Raw genomic sequence first — 17946 nt, forward strand, 5'->3', positions numbered from 1 at the left:
CTGGGCTATGTAAGTGCCAGGTACACTTGAAATGGACCCTCACCTTCTGAAGGTTCCACTGCTGCTGTAACTGGGATTTGTTCCCTCCTTCCTTAGGAGGATTAAAAAGACGGACAGGCCATTTCTGTGGGTAATAGACGATCCCCAGTGACGTTGGAGGAGAGGAGAGAGCTCAGAGCGAGATCAGCCCTTCTGCTTCAGGGAATCAGCCAGCCTGTCTGACAGGGGTAGGAAGAAACTCGTTGTCCCGGGGGCAGGTCCCAGAGAGGATCAGGCACCCAGCCTCCCTGTGACAAGCTCTGCTAAGGAGAAGGAGCCAACCCAGCTCACCTGTGGACAGGGGCGCTGGAACAATGTGTATAGCAGGGGTGCTGAGAGCCATTGAACCAAGCTGCAAACCCTGTATGTGATGGAACCCCTTCAAGCCAGGGGGTGCTGCTGCACCCCCAGCACCCCTAGTTCCAGCCCCCCTGCCCGTGGCTAGTTCACTGCCTTGGTAGCTAGGCAGCAGTTCATTAGGTGAGGGGCACCGGGGCCTAACACAGGTTTGTAGGGCTCAATCAGGAAGCCCAGAAAAGAGGAAGGTGGGGAGGGAGAGACTCCTCAGGGGAGCTGGGCAGGAAGCTATTCCCAGTGGTGTCTCCCTAGAGAGCAGAGGCTCCCGGAGAGAGGAACAGGCTTGGAAAGAAAGTGCTCCAGAGGAGTGAACTGGGTGTGGGACCTCCAGGGGAGCCACTAGGGACTGGCCTAGGGGAAGATGGGGATCTAGCTGAATGCCCACCAAGGTGCCAGGCCAGGAAGCCAGCTTTGGGGCTAAAGGGGAAAAACAGGGGTGGAAAGCTTCTGATTGAAGCTTTTGTGTTGCTCTTTCCTGTTAAATGAACAAGACCCTCTGAAGAAGATGCTCTTTAGTACTGGAAAGCCTGCTTGGACTTGTTTATGCCCTGGGTGAGGGAAACTGAGGAAGGGTCTCACCTACCATGCTGCACCTGATCACAAGGGGCATGCTGGGGTGACCTCCATGCCATTACACTTCCCTATGGGCAAAGTTAGTCCAGAACTACCCACTGCAGGGCTTCTTGCACCTCTGCTGAAGCCGCTGTGGCTGGCCCCTGTTAGAGACAGGCCATTGGGTTACCTGGGCCACAAGCATGACCTGCTCTGGCAATGCCTTCCTCCCTTCCTGAGGCTGCCTGTGTGGTTTGCACCAGCCTGTGACCATGGTCAGGCTACAGCACATTCAGCCCCCACCTCAGGGTGTTCTCCAGCCCAGGGCCTTTTGCTGGGAAGAGCTTTTCTCTGACTCCAGAGAGGTTCACCCTGGCCTTGCTATAGCAAGGGGAACTCCAGAAGAGGCCAGGAAGTTAGTGTCTCTGACCAACAGGCCTGAGGTAGGCAGGTGTAATGCCTGTGCATGGGGGCCGGGCCTGGAGCCTGCCTGGGGCTGGAGGAGAGAGAGGCTGGATCCTGAATGGAGGAGAAGGACCAGGCACCAGGGGCTAGTGTCTTGCCCTGGCCAAGCGGCATGTCTGCAGTGTGCCGGGGAACCGGGAGCTGGAGAGAGTGAGGGGCTGTAGGAACTGGAATGGGAAGAGATGTCCCATGCAAGCTGATGGGAGAGGACATGATGACAGTGCTGAGCAGTGGGTGGGGTAGCCATTGGTTTGGTGTGGGGCATTAGGTGTCTGCTCCAGGTTGAATTTACTTCCTGGAACATGCACACACAAGTGGGGGTAGTGGCGTCTCTGCTGAGCATTCAAAGGCAAGCTGTGTGCTTCCTCCAGGGTCTAGCTGAGTGGGACCAGTTGCTCACAGCGTGCTAGCCCTCTGCCAGCCAGGTGACGCCTGGGGCAGGCGGGGTGGGGGAAATGCCTTTCTCTCTGTAAGCTGCGGTGAGCTTAGTGACTCAAAGTCCTTTGCTGAGAACCTGCGCGGCAGCTCTGCCCACTTGCCAGGCAGGACACAAGGGGTATTACTACATGTCCAAGCTTCTCCGCCACTCAGAACCAGGCTTCCCCTTCCCCTTCCCCTCTCTCCTGGCCAGGGCCTTTCAGAGGCAGAGGTGCAGGCAGAAGCCTGGGACAGGGAGCACAAGGAGCACCGAGTCCGAATTCAGATGGTCGCACTGATGTGCTGTGTGGGCCGAGGCAGGTCACTGCTCCCTCTCAGGGCCCCCGTGTCGCCCCTGGGAAATGGGTGTCACATAAGGCATCATACGCAAGCTCAGTGCTAGCCCTGCCCCTAAGCAAAACTACTGAGATCCCCTGCCAGGTCATAGCTTCGCATTAGGAGGAAGAGTCTGAGCCCTGGGCTACACTAGGCACTTACATTGGTACAGCTCTGGGAGAAATCCACCTCTGGGGAGCCTTAGCTCTACGGACCTAATGCCCGGTGTAGACAGCACCAGTCTCCTGCTGACCTAGGGGGAGGTGGGTACCACGCTGATGGGAAAACCCCTCCTGCTCGCATATGTCATGTCTACAGGGAAGTGCTGCAGTGGTGCCGCTGTAACTTTTAAGTGTAGATGTACCCTGAGGCCAGGTCTACACTACAGGCTTATAGCAGTATAACGACATCTCTCAGGGGTGTAAAAAATCCACCCCCCTGAGCAACACAACTACACTGCCCTAGCCCCGCGTAGACAGCGTTATGTCAGCAGGAGAGCTCCTCTTGTCGACACAGCAACCGCCTCTGGTGGGGGTGGATTAACTACACCGTCAGGGGAGCTCTTTCTGCAGCGTTTGAAGTGTAGACTTGCACTCACTGAAAGGCAGGAGAACAGCCTTGATAGAGGGCTGCTTGGAGACCCACCTGCTCAGTCAGGGCATCTTCAGCCATTTGCAAAAGGCAACTGGCAGATGGTTATCTCCCCTGGTGTCAGTCTCCTGAGTAGGCAGGAAGCCTTGGCATGGTTTGGGGGGAGAATCATAGAATCATAGGGCGGGAAGAGACCTCGAGAGGTCTTCTAGCCCAGTCCCCTGCACTCAAGGCAGGACTAAGTATTATCTTGACCATCCCTGACAGGTATTTGTCCAACCTGCTCTTAAAAATCCCCAATGATGGAGATTCCACAACCTCCCTGGGCAATTTATTCCAGTGCTTAACCACTCTGACAGTTTGGAAGCTTTTCCTAATGTCCAACTTAAACCACCCTTGCTGCAATTTAAGCCCATTGCTTCTTGTCCTATCCTCAGAGGTTAAGAAGAACAATTCTTTTCCCTCCTGCTTGTAACAACCTTTTATGTACTTGAAAACTGTGATCAGAGAGCTCTCCTGTTGGCATCCGAAGAAGTGGGCTTATGCTCTAATAAATTTGTTAGTCTCTAAGGTGCCACAAGTACTCCTGTTCCTGTTGGCATAGTTAATCCAGCTCTGAAAGAGGTGGCAGCTATGTTGACAGGAGAAGGCAGAACAGGCACTGTCTGGAGACTGGAATTGGGTGCTATTGGGCTTGGTGCCAGCTCTCCTTCTGCAGTCCCCACGAGAAGTGAGCCTGATCATTGCTATTGAGATAGTTGAAAAGCCCTCGTTGAACCACTCCAAGGTGCAGGTACAGTGGTGTGACGGGTTGCTGGAGCCCTCCCTGCTGTGGGGTTGTGCCCCTTCTGAAATGTCCATTGTAAGCTCTCCCATGGGGGCTTTCTTTGCAAGTTCTCTGTGCAGCACCAAGCACCTTTCAGGGACTGGGCAAAGAAATCAACAGCATCTCATGGGTACTGTTGCCTGTCACTGTGGATAAAGTGGGGGATCTGAGATACAGAAATAACATGGACCAATAAAAGTCCTCCTTTTCCTCCTACAACTGCATCAAAAATCTTCTATCATAGGGGTAGCTGTGTTAGTCTGAATCTGTAAAAAGCAACAGAGGGTCCTGTGGCACCTTTAAGACTAACAGACATATTGGAGCATAAGCTTTCATGGGTGAATGCCCACTTCATCAGACACAAGTAATGGAAATTTCCAGAGGCAGGTATAAATCAGTATGGAGATAACGAGGTTAGTTCAATCAGGGAGGGTGAGGTGCTCTGCTAGCAGTTGAGGTGTGAACACCAAGGGAGGAGAAACTGCTTCTGTAGTTGGATAGCCATTCACAGTCTTTGTTTAATCCTGATCTGATGGTGTCAAATTTGCAAATGAACTGGAGCTCAGCAGTTTCTCTTTGGAGTCTGGTCCTGAAGTTTTTTTGCTGTAAGATGGCTTCCTTTACATCTGCTATTGTGTGGCCAGGGAGGTTGAAGTGTTCTCCTACAGGTTTTTGTATATTGACATTCCTGATATCTGACTTGTGTCCATTTATCCTCTTGCGTAGTGACTGTCCAGTTTGGCCAATGTACATAGCAGAGGGGCATTGCTGGCATACGATGGCATATATAACATTGGTGGACGTGCAGGTGAATGAGCCGGTGATGTTGTAGCTGATCTGGTTAGGTCCTGTGATGGTGTTGCTGGTGTAGATATGTGGGCAGAGTTGGCATCGAGGTTTGTTGCATGGGTTGGTTCCTGAGTTAGAGTTGTTATGGTGCGGTCCGTGGTTGCTGGTGAGAATATGCTTAAGGTTGGCGGGTTGTCTGTGGGAGAGGACTGGTCTGCCTCCCAAGGTCTGTGAAAGTGAGGGATCATTGTCCAGGATGGGTTGTAGATCACTGATGATGCGTTGGAGATCACTGATGATGCGTTGGAGAGGTTTAAGCTGAGGACTGTAGGCGATGGCCAGTGGAGTTCTGTTGGTTTCTTTTTCGGGCCTCTCTTGTAGCAGGAGGCTTCTGGGTACACGTCTGGCTCTGTTGATTTGTTTCTTTATTTCCTTGTGTGGGTATCGTAGTTTTGAGAATGCTTGGTGAAGATCTTGTAGGTGTTGGTTTCTGTCTGAGGGGTTGGAGCAGATGCAGTTGTACCTCAGCGATTGGCTGTAGATGATGGATCGTGTGGTGTGTCCAGGGTGGAAGCTGGAGGCATGAAGGTAGGCGTAGCGGTCGGAGAGTTGGTATTGGAGAGTTGTCTGGCAGCCTCCTTCTGGTAGTCAGACCTGTTCATGATGACAACAGCACCTCCTTTATCAGCCTCTTTGATGATAATGTCAGGGTGGTTTCTGAAGCTGTGGATGGCATTGCGTTCTGCACGACTTAGGTTATGAGGCAAGCGATGTTGTTTTTCCACAATTTCTGCCTGTGCACGTCGGCGGAAGCATTCTATGTATAGGTCCAGACTGTCATTTCGACCCTCAGGAGGAGTCCATGTGGAGTTCTTCTTCCTGTGTTGTTGGTGGGAGGGTATCTGTGTATCAGCGCGCTGTTCAGTGTTATCTTGAAAGTATTCTTTGAGTCAGAGGCGGCGAAATCAGAGGCTTCCAGATCACCACAGAACGGTATCATGTTCATGGGGGTGCTGTGGCAAAAAGAGAGTCCCGAGATAGGACAGACTCTTCTGCTGGGTTGAGTGTGTAGCTGGATAAATTGACGATATTGCTGGGTGTGTTAGGGATACCCCTATTGTGGCCCCATGTGGCAGGTAGGATTTTAGACAGCTTACGGACCTTTTTCCTTCGAAGAGAGGTGAAGTGTATAATGTAGATCTCCTGTCTTATTTTAGTAAAGTCCATTTGTGTGGAGGGTTGGTTATTTATGAAAGTCTCCAGGTTGGAGAGCTCTTTCTTGATGTTTTTCTGTTTGCTGTATAGGATGCTGATCAGGTGGTTCCTCAGTTTCTTTGATAGTGTATGGCATAATCTCTCACTGTGGTCTGTGCAGTATGTAGATAGCAATGGATTTTTCACCTTCAGTCCATTTGGTATGATGTCCACTGAAGAGAACTGAACAGCGCACTGATACACAGATACCCTCCCACCAACAACACCTAACCAGATCAGCTACAACATCACCGGCTCATTCACCTGCACGTCCACCAATGTTATATATGCCATCATGTGCCAGCAATGCCCCTCTGCTACGTACATTGGCCAAACTGGACAGTCACTACGCAAGAGGATAAATGGACACAAGTCAGATATCAGGAATGTCAATATACAAAAACCTGTAGGAGAACACTTCAACCTCCCTGGCCACACAATAGCAGATGTAAAGGTAGCCATCTTACAGCAAAAAAACTTCAGGACCAGACTCCAAAGAGAAACTGCTGAGCTCCAGTTCATTTGCAAATTTGACACCATCAGATCAGGATTAAACAAAGACTGTGAATGGCTATCCAACTACAGAAGCAGTTTCTCCTCCCTTGGTGTTCATACCTCAACTGCTAGCAGAGCACCTCACCCTCCCTGATTGAACTAATCTCGTTATCTCCATACTGATTTATACCTGCCTCTGGAAATTTCCATTACTTGCGTCTGATGAAGTGGGCATTCACCCACAAAAGCTTATGCTCCAATATGTCTGTTAGTCTTAAAGGTGCCACAGGACCCTCTGTTGCTTTTTAAAAATCTTCTGTATCTCTCCAGACCAGGAAAGGCTCAATGGGTTTCAGTGAGCACCAGGAACACATACCCCTGATTTCAGAGTGTTGAAACATGAAAACTCTGAGCTCAGAGAAACAAAATGTATAATGGACAACTTGATTTCTAGCTGGTCTAGTTACAACACACTAGCCTTGTGTAAGAAGGGAGTGTGTGGGCGGCATCTGTGCACGGTTGCCGTGGCAGGCTGATACTTACAGGGAGAGGTGCTGAGGAGTTAGCGTTTGGTTGCTAGAGGTGGCTTCAGTGCCCGGATATGCTGCAGCAACTGGGCCTGCCTAGTGATGCAAGGTCCCCTGAGCACCGAGATCCTGCTGCTGGATGATTTGCATATATGAAAAGCATTAGAAAGCAAGAGTTTGCCCTGCGTTATCTATCCCCTTTGCACTGACTGAGGAGGAAATTCACACCTGCCCAAGGAGCCAGGCTTTGTGCCGGCAGGGCACAGCTGGGGGTGGGCGTCACCCATGAGCAGGCTTCTATTAAATCATGACCCTTGGGAACTGCCTTCATTTTGCAGTTGTGCAGAGAACTTTGGTTTTGCCAAGGCTGCCGCTTGGGTAAAGGCTGTTAAGCATCCAGAGAAGAGCAAAGGAGCCTGGCCATGACCGATGGCTGCTTTGCCAGCACTCTAGGGAATGTCACCATTGCTGACAATGGGCTCTGGGGGTGGGTGCAGTTGGGTGGGGGATGCATGTGCAGTCAGAGCCAGACAGTGCCCAGCACTGGTTCAGCCATGCACGCACAGTTCAGCCAGGCTTCTGCCTGGTGCTGGATATCGCCTGGTCCTGTCTGTGCTTACAGCTGACCTGTGCTCAGTACCACCCCAGCCACACCTGCTATTAACTCCTGCTGCGTTTCCTAGAGTAGACAGAGCTGCTGTGTCTCATGCACAGGGCATCAGACCTTCTCTCTCTGCTGCTCACTCCTATGGGCCATGGCATTTGGCCTCTTAGCAGGAAACGCAAATTAACCTCCCTCTAGAGCTGATGGGTTCAAATCTCTCTCTGCCCAGCTGCCCCTCTGGTGTCTCTGGGAGCCCAGCAGTCATCTCCAGCTCACTCCCTCCAGAGTCATCTCTTCTCCCTCCACTCACAAGCTGGCAGAGGAAGAGGCACCTTTAGCTCAGGGCACTTCTGGGCTGTGGGTAGACCCAGGTTCAGTTCCCCATACTGTGGAGCAGGGACTCCCCTGTGAGTGGTCTATCCCCCCGCCTCGAGTCATTTTGACTGACTAGGTGGGCACACAGTAGAACACAACCTGAGCCCAGACTACCCATAGCTCACTGGGATGCAATGTGGGAGAACCAATTCAAATCTATCCAAAACAAGAGGCAGACGGGGAGCCTTGAGCTTGGGTCTTTCATCTCATCCCAGGTGAGAGCCCTGGGCTAAAGCTTATAAGGGCACCACCTCCTTTGTGAAACAAGCCCTTCATTTCCTTTGCTTTTCTTTTTCCAAGTTCCCAGAGATGGAACAGAACATTTGGATATGAGTCAGCAGTGTGCCCTCGTTGCCAAGAAAGCCAATGGCATATTGGGCTGTATTAGTAGGAGCATTGCCAGCAGACTGAGGGAAGTGATTATTCCCCTCTATTCGGCACTAGTGAGGCCACACCTGGATTACTGCGTCCAGTTTTGGGCCCCCCACTACAGAAGGGATGTGGACAAATTGGAGAGAGTCCAGTGGAGGGCAACGAAAATGATTAGGGGGCTGGAGCACATGACTTATGAGGAGAGGCTGAGGGAACTGGGGTTATTTAGTCTGCAGAAGAGAAGAGTGAGGGGGAATTTGATAACAGCCTTCAACTCCTGAAGGGGGGTTCCAAAGAGGATGGATCGAGACTGTTCTCAGTGGTACCAGATGACAGAACAAGGAGTAATGGTCTCAAGTTGCAGTGGGGGAGGTTTAGGTTGGATATTAGGAAACACTATTTCACCAGGAGGGTGGTGAAGCACTGGAATGCGTTACCTAGGGAGGTGGTGGAATCTCCTTCCTTTGAGGCTTTTAAGGCCTGGCTTGACAAAGCCCTGGCTGGGATGATTTAGTTGGGGTTGGTCCTGCTTTGAGCAGGGGGTTGGACTAGATACCTCCTGAGGTCTCTTCCAACACTATCTTCTATGATTCCTTTGCTCCAAAGCACATTTTTGTTAACTTTTTTGATTCACCAAAATTTTTCAGAAGATTCAACTGATTTTTTTTCTTTCAATTTTTCGAAGCTGCCAGTGAACCAAAAAAGTCAGTAATGCCCCCACTCTGGTTATTTGCTCTGTACCTGCTGCTTAACTGTGCAATTATTAACACCACCACCACGTGTGTGGTTTCTCCCTTGCTGTTCTCTCCCTGTTGCAGGTAAATGCTCCAGTGGCTATGAAGGGCTCCAGCCTGGAGCTGTGTAAAAAAGCATGTGCCCACCAGCGTGCCAAGGACCTGACAGAACAGGCCAGTGCCCTCCTAGCGAAAGATAAACAGATTGAAGCTTTGCAGCAGGAGTGTCGGGAGCTACAGGCGAAGCTCACAGCTGGGAAGGTGAGTGTCTTTCTGGGGTTTTACTCATTGGCATGGACAGTTTTCATTTTTCAAATGTCTTCAGTATAATTCTTGGTGTCTCACTTGTTAGAGAGGGATAGCTCAGTGGTTTGAGCATTGGCCCACTAAACCCAGGGTTGTGAGTTTGAATCCTTGAGGGGGCCATTTAGGGATCTGGGGCCAAAAAAAAAAAAAAAGTTGGGGATTGGCCCTGCCTTGAGCAGGGGGTTGGACTAGATGACCTCTTGAAGTTCCTTCTGATGATTCTATGAATTACAAGCCTGGCTCAGACCCATGGTCCACCTAGCCCTGTCTCTGACAGTGGCCAGCCCCAGATGTGTCAGAGGAAGGTGTAAGAACCCTGCAGTGGGTAGATGTTTGATAATGTGCACCCCATAAAGTCTCTTATACTTAGAGATTGGCTTAAGCTTTGAAGCAGGAGGGTTTATTTCCCTTCCAAAATGTTTGTTAGTATTAACTAGTAGGATTTGGGATGTTGCATCCATATATATGTCCTGTCTCTCTTTGAATCTCACTAAATTGTCGGCTTCAAGAACATCTGGTGGCAGTGAGTTACATGGTCTAATTACACGCCCAGAGAAAAAGTATTTCCTTTTGCTGGTTTTGAATTTCTCACCTTTTAATTTCATTGATATTCCCCTGTTCTTGTGTTATGAGACGGGGAGAACTTCTAGAGCATTGACTATTTTATCACAACCCCTCTTATTTGTCTCCTGACTAAGGTAAACAGCCTCAGTCTTTTCAGTCCCCCTTCAGATGAGTTTTCCAGGCCCTTGATCATTCTTGTTGCTCTTCTCTGAACTCCCTCTAATTTTGCAATTGAAGAACAGCTTGTGGTAAATATTTTCCTTTCAAAAGTCAAGCTGTTTTGTTTGGACATGTTGCTCGGCTTGTGTTCTCTGACTGAGTGAGGATAGCTCTAGAGTGGGTCTCCATCGTGCATACTCCCAGCTGCAGAGTCTACGTTTGGTTTCCATGAATATTCTGCATAACTGTTTGATAGCATTCACAGTTGTGGTTTTACCAATGCTGCTGCCAGGGAATGTGTTTCAGTACTCTGGACAGCTTGCCCCAGAGTGAATTCCTTTCCCAAGCCAAATATTCATGGATCAGTTTTAGCTGAAGAACAAGTTAATTACTGCAAATACTTCATTTTTTACACATGATAATATTCCAGCGTTGTCAGATGTACTAGCAGTCTCTGAAGTTTGACAGTAACCCCGCTACTGCTCTGGCCCCTACTCACAGCTCGGTAATGGATTTATCTTCACAATCCCCCTGTGAGGCAGGGCAGGGCTAGTTTCCTCATTTGACAGAAAGAGAATTGACATACCAAGAGACTAGGAGCAAGATTCACAAAGGGACTTAGGCATCATGCTGCTCATCATCACAATGCCACACTTTTAGGTGCCCAGCAGATCACTGGATCAATGGAGCCTGAGTCCGGCACCCAGGTTCCGTGTGCCATGCATGGGGAGCAACAGGTGTGGAAGAACATGATCCACAAAAGCCAGCATTCTAGGAGGGGGGGCTGCCTAATCTAGCCAGTGGGAGATGGTGACTAAGCCCTGCCCTCCCCCAGATACAGTAGATGTTTAAATCCAGGTTGCAGGGAGGCACCTATCTTTGCTAGTGATTCACAGGCAGGAACTACTCAGGCACCCTAAGGTGTTTCTTGTGTGAATGAGTTGGGCAGGTGCCCAACTCCACACGAAACAGCCAGAGGAGCCACCATGCACCTGTTCAAATCCTTTCTCCCCCTCTGGCACAGAGGGGAAATGAACCTGGGTCTCCCACATCCCAGGCCAGTGCTCTGACTGGGAGTTATAAGGTGGGCACTGCCATCTCCTCCCTCTTTGAATGGGCCCCTATCCAAAAGGGTGCCTCTGAGTGTGCCTACTGGATTGTGTCCTGCATACGAGCCAGGCAGAGGAACACCTGTCTTCCCTGGTTCATGGATCATCTTGGGCTTGGGGTTGGGGTTGGGGTTGGGGTTGGGGCTGGGGAGAGACAGGTGTCTGGACACCGAGAGGGAGGCAGCAGCGCATGTGTCCAGAGGCAGTAGGTGCTGAGGGAACTTTTACCCTGACAATGTAGGTGTCATGTGAATTTAGGTGCCTACAAGGTTTCGGTGGAAGTTTTGAGAGTCACAATGAAGCCTAAAATTGGGATTTAGAGGCCTAAACCCAGCTGGAGACACATAATTCTGGTGTTGAGGCACCTCAGTACCTTTGTGAATCTAGCCCTAGGTGTCTTGTGTGGGGCAGAGCAGGGAATTGACTCAAGTCCCAGGCTACTGCTCTAATCTCTGGACTGCACTTCCTCTGAGAGACTTCATCGGACATCAGCTGTGCTGCCCACTGCTGAAAGCTAAGCACATGCTGCAGTGCTTGTTGGAACAGGGCTGGCGAGCTGAGCACCTCTCAGGATTAAGCCCTGATAGGGCCATTACTAAATCCAGAGTTCTATCATATATTAATTATTTTTTAAAAACTGTATCAAAGGACCATAATTAGGGTTGCAAAGTCAAGCACTCAAAAGTTAGAAAAGGCCACAATTAAGGTTGAGCTGGCCAGAATGATACCCTGCCTTTCCTTCTGGAGTGATTAGCAGTGATTAGTATCCCAGCGAAGGGGATGAGTAATTCAAATGATTCCTTCCAGTGCATGTTACCTTGCACTTATCTACGTGGAATTTAGTCAGGCAGAAAAAGGTAGAACAGGATTGAACAGCTGGAAGTTGAAGCTAGATAAATTCACACTAGAAATATGTTGCAAATGTTTAACAGTGAGGTGAGTTAGCCATTGCAACAACTTACTAAGGACAAGGGTGGGTTTTCTGTCATTTGAGGTCTTTAGATCAAAATTAGCACTTTCACAGCTCTGCTCTAGACCAGAAATGATGGACTTGATGCAGGAATCACTGGGTAAGATCCTCTGGCCTGTGTTACACAGGAGGTCAGACTAGATGATGTAATAGACCTTTCTGGCCTTAAAAAAATAATCTATGAATAACTTGCCCAAATCTGAATGAATTTCCATGGTGCCAGCCATAGGCAACTCCCTTAGTTCAGGACTACCGCCTTGGCAAATGTCAAGTTCATTCTGTAACCACAGAGACACTAGACTTTTCAAAAAAATGGCAGAAGAATGTTCATAATGGGAAGTTCAGGCAACATAAACACAGGGGTCGCAGGATGAGGAGGAGCTGCAGAAGAACCCAACAAAGCGAGGTGAACGGACAACACTTTGGCAGTTTAAAGTCTACGTAGATAAGTGCAGGGTAATGTACATTGGAAGTGTCGCGGGGTGGCTACCCGCTCCAGCCCTGACAGGGTTAAAACCAGCCCGTGGAGAGGGCTGGAGGGCTGGGAGAACAGCCCAGGCTGAGTGGGAAGCAGGCCCAGCTGGCCCTATAAAGGCTTGAGCCTGGAGCTCAAGAAGACAGTCTCTCTTTGCTTGTAGAGAGAGAAGGGCCTGGCTGCAAGGGAGCTGAGCAGGGTACTGGGAGTGGAGCAGGGCTGGGGGAAGGTTAGAGGAGCTGGGGAGCTCCAGCCTGGAAAACCCCCAGGCTGCGGGCCTAGCTGAGCGCCTAAGACCAGTATCGGGGCTGCAGAGGGGCAGCCCAGCTATATAGAGAGGCAGCAGGTCCAGCCCAACCTTGCCCGTGATGAGTGGCATATACTGCAGTCTGCCCCAGGGAGTGGGGCTAGATGGTGACTGGCAGTAGCCGTACACTGAGGCGAGGTGGGGTTAGTAGGTGGGGGTTCCCCTGGGGGGGGAGACCCTGAGACTGAGGGGTTCTGCAAGGGGGGCAGTGAAAGGGCACCAGGATCCTGGGAGGGACACGGGGTCCAGAGTGAAGTAAGGCGGATCACTGGCCTGCAGAGGGCGCTCCTGGCTGGAAAATGAGCTACTTCCCGAGGGCGACCAGCAGGAGGCGCCGCAGGGGTGAGTCCAACTCCTTACAGAAGGAATAATTTGGACTACTCACACACATTGCTAAGCTCTAAAGGTGCGTCTGTGCTGGAACTGGAAAGTGTAATTTCCAGCTTGAGGAGACAAACCCATGCTAGCTCTGATAGAACTAGCAATGCTAAAAGCAGAAGTGTAGTCACAGTGGCACAAGCTGTGGGAGTGGATAGCTGCCCCTGTATGAGCCCATCGGAGACCAAATGTATGTACCCGGGGTGGCTAGCCCCTGCTGCTGCATGTATTGCCGTGGCTATCCTTCTGTTTTTATCATGCTAGCTTGATCAGTGCTAACACGGGAGAACTGGGCTATAGACAAAAACATGAAATTCAACAAAGACAAATGTAAGGTGCTCATGGGTGTGGGTCCACTGCTCAGTGGAGAAGGTGAGCTGGTAATGGAAGATGATAGGAAGGCAGTGCTGCTCAATGCCTGCTTCTCTTCAGTTTTCTCACGAAAAATAACATGACCGGATGACTAGTGAAGTTACCATAGACAATAAAGGGGAAGGGACACAGATCAGGATACGTAAAGAACACGTCAGAGATCTTCTGATCAATTTGAATGAATTAATCAGCAGGGCCAGATGCTATTGACCCAAGGGTATTGAAGGAATCTTGGAGCCACAGGCAATAATGTTTGCAAACTCATGGATGACAGGAGAGGACTCAGAAGCCTGGAGAAGGGCTAATGTGGTGCCCATCTTTAAAAAGGGGAAAAAGGAGGAGCCGGGAAACTACAGACAGTCAGCCTGACCTCCATACCTGGGAAGCTACTGGAACAATATATTAAACATTTAATTTACGAATACCTGGAGGCTGAAGGGGTGATCACTAGCACGCAGCATGGATTTACCAAGAACAAACCATGTCAAAGCAGCTTGATTTCCTTCTTTGATAGGGTAACTGTTTTGGTGGATAGGGGGAATGAGGTGGACATAATATACCTGGACTTTAGCAAGGCTTTGACATAGTCCCATATGACATTCTGATAAGTAAGATGAAGACATGAGAGTTTAGCAGAACTACTGTACCAGTAAGTGGATACGTAATTGGTTAAGCAACCTCAAACAAAGAGTCACTATGAATGGAATGATGTTGGATTGGGGGAGGTCTCAAGTGGGGTTCCACAGGGATCTGTTCTGGGTCCGGTGTTGTTTAACATCTTTATTAATGACCTAGATGTAGGACTAGAGAGCACACTGATCAAGTCTGCAGATGACTCTTTGGAGGAAAGAGCTAAAATTCAGAGGGGTAGTGATAAATTGGAGAACTGGGCTATAGACAACAAAATGAAAATCAGCAAAGACAAATGTAAGGTGCTACACTTAGGGAAGAAAGCCAAATGCACAAATACAGAATGGGGGGAACTGGCTTGGCAGCAGCACTGGTGAGAAGGATCTGGGAGTTGTGGTGGATCACAGCCCCAGCATGAGTCAGCAATGTGGTGCTGCTGCAAGAAAAGCAAATGCAATTTTAGGGTGCATTAGCAGAGGTACAGCATGCAAGTCACGGGAGGTGATGGTACCGCTTTACTCGGCTGGTTAGGCCTCAGCTGGAGTCCTGTGTCCAATTTTGGTCACCAGTGTATAGAAAGGATGTGGAGAAACTGGAAAGGATGCAGAGGTGAGTGACAAAGATGATCAAAGGGAGGGAACACAAGCCATATGAGCAAAGGCTGAAGGAACTGGGTCTGTTTAGTTTGGAAAAGAGGAGATCAAGGGCGGACATGATAGTGGTCTTTAAATACTTGAAAAGCTGCCATATAAAAGATGGAAAAAAGTTGTTCTCTCTTGCCACAGAGGCAGGACAAGAGGCAATGGATTCAAACTACAGCAGAGCAGATTTAGATTAAAACTCAGGAAAAAATTGCTAGCTGTAAGAACAGTAGGAAATGGAACAGATTGCACCAGGGAGGTTGTGGAAGCTCCTTCACGGGAGGATTTCAAAAGGAGGCTGTCTTGGATGGTTTAGACACAACAAATCCTGCATCTTGGCAGGGGGTTAGACTAGATGAACCTCATTGTCCCTTCTAACCCTCTGGTTCTGCGGGTATGTCTGTCTGAGCTGGAAATTACACCTTCAAGCTCCACTGCGGGCAGAGCCTTAATTAGTTGTAATCACTCAGGAAAATAAGTGGAGGTCTCATTTTGGCCAGCTCAATGGAAATCTCTGCTCAGTGCACAGCAGCATGTCTAAAAAGCAAACCAAACCTTAGGTAGAAGCAAGAAAGGGATAGAGATTCTAAAAATATTACAATGGTGTTACATAGTAGCAGCAGGCACCCTATGGGCAAGTCATTCCATACTTCCCAACTTAGGGGTTTCTTGCCCCATCCTCTGGATCATCTAGTAGCAGCTGCTTTCTAACAGGATATTGGGTTAGCCGGACCACTGATCTGACCCAATAGGACAATTCCATGTTTTAATAAATGCATATTTAGTTATTAATTCTTCTATCTCATAGACTCGTAGACTTTAAAGGCCAGAAAGGACCATCATGAGCAACTAGTTTGACCTACGGTGACCAGGTGTACGGTTTTCAACCAGAACACCCAGTCAAAAAGGGATCCTGGGGGCTCCGTTCAGCACCACTGACCGGGCCGTTGACTGTCCGGTTGGCAGCACTGTGCAGCGGAGCTAGCAGGCTTCCTGCTAGCCTCCGCACTGCATGGCTCCTGGAAGCAGCCGGCATGTCCCTCCTCCAGCCGCCTGGAGCCTGCACACCTGACCCCCTCCTGTGCCCCACCCCCCTGCCCCAGCCCTGATCCTCCTCCCACCCTCCGAACCCCCTGACCCCATCCTGGAGCTCCCTCCTACACCCCAAACCTCTCAACCCCAACCCCACCCCAGTGTCTGCACTCCTATCTGGATCCCTCATCCCCCCCCGCACCCCAAACCCCTCCCCAGCCTGGAGCCCCCCCTGCACTCAGAACCCCTCGGCCCCAAATCCCTACTACATCCCAAACTCTCATCCCCAGCTCCATCCTAGAGTCTGCACCCCCAGCCAGAGCCCTCACACCCTCCCTCACTCCAACCCCCTGCCCCAGCCCAGAGCCCCCTCCCACACTCTGAACCCTCAGCTTGCTCAGAGCCCCCCCTGCACTCCCCGCCTCAGCCCAGAGTCCCCTCCCACACTCTGAACCCCTCAGCCCTGCCCAGAGGCCCCCCCTCTGCACTCCAACTTCCTGCCCCAGCCCGGTGAAAATGAGTCAGTGAGTGAGGGTGTGGAGAGCAAGCAACAGAGGGAGGGGGGATGGAATGACTGGGGGTGGGGCCTCTGAGAAGGGGCAGGCAGGAGGCGTGGCAAAGATGTTCGGTTTTGTGCAAGTAGAAAGGTGGCAACCCTAGTTTGATCTTCTGCACATTGCAGGCCACATTGCAGGCCCACCCACTCTGGCACTAGGCCCAGAATCTCTGGCTGAGTTACTGAAGTCCTCGAATCTTGCTTTAAACACTTCAAGTGGCAGGCAATCCATCATTTAATCTACTTCAAACCAGCAAGCAACCCATGCCTCATGCTGCAGAGGCAGATATTAAAAATATGCTGTGTGTAAGTGATTTGGGGGCTAATTTCACCACACTAGAAGAAACACAAGGCGACATTTGTAAGTCTCCAGTCTTCCTCTGTAACATCACAATCTCCCAAAGCGGCAAAGAGTAGTTGTCATGATCTCAGTATGGTTGTATGAGTTTCATCAGCTGCATTCAGGGCTGTGCTGGGAGGGAGAGGGAGTCTGAGCCGCCGGCAGGCAGCCCAGGGGTTCCCCGGGTCAGAGCTGCTGCACGGATCCCTGGGCCGGGGGGTGGGGAGCTGCTGCGGGGGGGTGCCTCAGGGCGGGGTGGGGTGGGGAGCTGCTGCACGGCTCCCTGGGCCAGGGGGGAGCTGCCGCGGGGGGGGGGGCCTCACGGGGGGGGGGGCCGGGGGGGGGGGGGGGGGGGCGTCAGGGTGGAGGGGGTGCGGGGAGCTGCCGCAGGGCTGGGGGTGGGGGCACAAGGTGGAAGTTTCGCTTAGCGCGCGGAACTTCCTTGCACCAACCCTGGCTGCATTACATAGCTTACTACACACCAGCTTCCAGCCAGGTGAATGATGTCTGGAACAGAATTAGTTCTGTCCATTTCATGGACTTGCAAAGTATTATGAGAGAAAACTCCTTTCCCACAGCAGCAGATTCAGATTTAATACTGATGAAGGCCACAGCCATGTTGTAACAAGCACTCCATAGCTGGGGTGAGGGAGACCTCATCTGACACAGAGTGATAGTGCAGATCTTCTGCTGATGAAAATTGTCATCCTTCCAAAAGCTTTGGCAATTTATATTGGCTGTGTGTCTGCTCCGTTGAGTCCACAGTGAAGAAATAAAGATGAAAACTTTCCCCTCTATTCTTATCTTCCCTTGTCCCTGCCAGGAAAGCAATCAATTACAATCTAAAAATTCATTTCATTTGTTTGCATTAAGCTAAGTCTGTTAACTACAGTTTAAGCGCATCTATAACATCCATACTAGAGGTTTGCACCAGTGTAACTAGATAGATTTTAAATGGATTTGGTTACCCCAGTGCATGTTTTCTACTGCAGACAACCTTGGGTTCCAAATCTGTGAAATGGGACTAATAAGAGTTACCTGCTGATGGCTGGAGACATCACTCTCAGTACCCCCATTTTGCAGAATGGCAAGGTTGGGCTCTGAGGGGTGAAGTGATTTCCCTGGTTTAGGTCAGCGGCTCCCCACCATTCTTCATCTGCAATTAAAAACAAGTTGCAGTTTCTTGCCATGATCCAAACCCAGCATTCTTTGTGATAACACAGGATTGTGGGATTGAGGTCCCAGCAAGATGGCATGGCTAGATTTGTGTGCAGAATGATGGGTGCAGGACAGGAGAGAGACCCGAGGATTGGGAAAAGGTAAATATAGCACCTATCTATGAAAAGGGGAATAAGGACAACCCAGGGAATTATA

At 50.2% G+C, this 17946-nt stretch overlaps 1 protein-coding gene across 16 annotated transcripts in view; it reads left to right on the plus strand.

Annotated features, from left to right (window-relative positions):
* Positions 1 to 17946, plus strand: part of TSPOAP1 (TSPO associated protein 1) — a 171614-nt gene that overhangs the window by 21077 nt on the left and 132591 nt on the right. For all 16 annotated transcript variants that reach the window (XR_004643463.1, XR_004643465.1, XR_004643466.1 and 13 more), the window contains exon 4: positions 8818 to 8994. Coding sequence is in view for 11 of the 16 variants with exons in the window: in XM_034752887.1 (XP_034608778.1) it covers positions 8818 to 8994 (177 nt within the window). In the remaining 5 variants the exon portion in view is untranslated. The remainder of the gene's footprint in view (positions 1 to 8817; positions 8995 to 17946) is intronic.

Source organism: Trachemys scripta, chromosome 18 (assembly GCF_013100865.1).
Source record: "Trachemys scripta elegans isolate TJP31775 chromosome 18, CAS_Tse_1.0, whole genome shotgun sequence".
Taxonomy (NCBI): Eukaryota; Metazoa; Chordata; order Testudines; family Emydidae; genus Trachemys; species Trachemys scripta.